General features: G+C 56.3%; 1 protein-coding gene across 1 annotated transcript; it reads left to right on the plus strand.

The window, feature by feature from the left end:
- Positions 1–1,678: 1,678 nt before the first annotated feature.
- Positions 1,679–2,137, plus strand: SPRG_18591 (hypothetical protein; the record flags this gene model as incomplete). Its single annotated transcript, XM_012358027.1, has 1 exon — positions 1,679–2,137. A coding segment is annotated over one exon (459 nt), but the record flags the coding sequence as incomplete, so codon positions are not given.
- Between the last annotated feature and the right edge of the window lie 5 nt (positions 2,138–2,142).

The raw sequence follows: 2,142 nt of genomic DNA on the forward strand, positions 1-2,142 counted from the left end.
CGGGTAGCCGACCGACGTTGGTTGGTCCATAAGATTTCACAGGTTTTTCCTGCCATCATCTCAATTCTGCAACTGTCGCCATCATGACGCTCTGGAACAAGGACTTTTGCGCAGAGCCTTCGTGTCGTTGCGGCAAGTCCTCTGCACAGCTGCTCATCGACTACCTCAACTACCAAACCACGGACGGCTACGTCAACTACAAGCGATGGAAAGGCGGCAGCAAGAAGAGGGATGGTAAATCCAAGATCACGATCGCGGGGGAGATCGCGGCCATGATCAAGGAGCATGGGCTCACCCGCACAAGCAAGTCCGTCAAGACCAAGATCGAAGAGCTCCACACGAAGTTCAACGAGGCCATCGACAAGTTTGGCTACACGGGTAGCGGTGTCGAGGACGGCACTATTCCGGTAAGATCATGCGATGAAAGATCGATTTGACGTCCCGTGGGTGTGCTAGGAGGCAATTCTTGATATATGCCCTCATTTTAAAGAAATCAAGAACGTCTTTGGTGAACGCGCCTCTGCGTTACCCGTCCTTCGTTCCTCGAATGAGGACGATACGCCGGTGACTCTCGAGTCCTTACGGCAAACATTTGACGCCTACGACAGCGACGGCGGCGAGAGCGCTGGCGAAGAAGGCAACGAAGACGCGAACGATGACGCGAACGACGACGCGATTGATGACGCTCTGGCTGCCAACGTCGATGACGACGAGAACCAACACGGGCCCGGAGACGATGTGGCGCAGACCATTGCGCAGACCATTGCTCCTCGAGTGCAGACCATTGCTACTCGCGCGCTCCCCGAACGCTCCGAAGGCTCTCCCCTCAAGGCACAGCGCACCCCCGAGAAGAATGCGGACGGTACCACCTCGTCCTCCTCATCCTCGTCGTCGTCATCGCCCTATGGACCGCCGTCCAAGAAACCCAAGTTGTCAAGTGACCGCAAAAAGTCCATGTCACTAGGTGAGGGCATGATGCACGGAATGCAGGAGTCGACGAAGGCCGTTGAGAAGGCGGCCGATCGGCTTTTTGAAAGTCGCCAGGCCGAGCTCGAGTACAAGAAGAAGAAGGACAAGTCGGAGGCCGAGGCGAAGATGGCCGAGCTCGAGTACAGGAAGGCAAAGGAGCAGGAAGAGATCAACATAAGGAAGGAGGAAGTGGCCATCAAGCGTAGCGCGCAGCGCCACGCAGCGACCATGGAAGAGGCCCGCCTGATGCGTGAAATGGGCTACTCCAAAGAAGAGGTGCTTGATTACATTAGACAAAACAAGTGAAGATTCTCTTTAGTACCTGCTTGATTAAGACAACCTTATCATCCATGGTTATCATCTAGTTGTTGTTCGAGAACGCGGTCACTAATTGGCGGCGAAGATCATGAGTCGAACCCGGAATGATTGCTTCGCCGGGAACGTTGTTGCGGTTGACGCGTACGCCGTCAATATCTTCGTCGTGCACACCGTGCGTTGCATCGTAATCCTGCATTTCCGATGCGTACAACCCCTCGTCGTCGCACTCGTCGAGCACGAGTTTATGCAGGGCGACGGCGCAACGGATAAGGAGGATCATGTGCCTCGCCCCGGCCAACTTGGCGATGTCGCACCACATTCCGCGCAGGGCTTGGAAGCGTCCTTTCAAGAGCCCAATAGCGTGCTCGTTGATGCAACGGCACTGAGCTAGGCGCGTGTTGAACACATTGTGCTCGAGGGGCATAGAATTGTCGCGACGAGCGCGACCTTCTTGGCCACGAGTCCGTCCTCGGACTTTACGCTTGTGAAACTCAACGTCAAGGACGGTGTCGATTTGGCCAAGTACGGCTACCTCCAAGTGCGCCTCGACGGCCCCAAGCTCAACGAGACGATCCACATTCTTGGGCACGCGGCCGCATGGCCCAAGCGCTTTGCCGTCACGACGCTCGGTGGCCCCGGCACTGTGACGAGCACGAGCTTCCAGTCGCTCTGTCAAGCCGACGAGTTTGCATACCGCCTTGATACGCAGGGCGGCAACTCGGGCTCGCCAGTGGTTTCGACCGACGAGAATGTCGTCGTTGGTATTCACAACTGCGGTGGCTGCCCCGACGGCGACAACGCCGGCATCAAGATCAACAACGTGTTTGACATTCTCAAGGCGCAGAACATCGTGAA

This window comes from Saprolegnia parasitica (genome assembly GCF_000151545.1).
Source record: "Saprolegnia parasitica CBS 223.65 unplaced genomic scaffold supercont2.1314, whole genome shotgun sequence".
In the NCBI taxonomy this organism is placed as follows: Eukaryota; Oomycota; class Saprolegniomycetes; order Saprolegniales; family Saprolegniaceae; genus Saprolegnia; species Saprolegnia parasitica.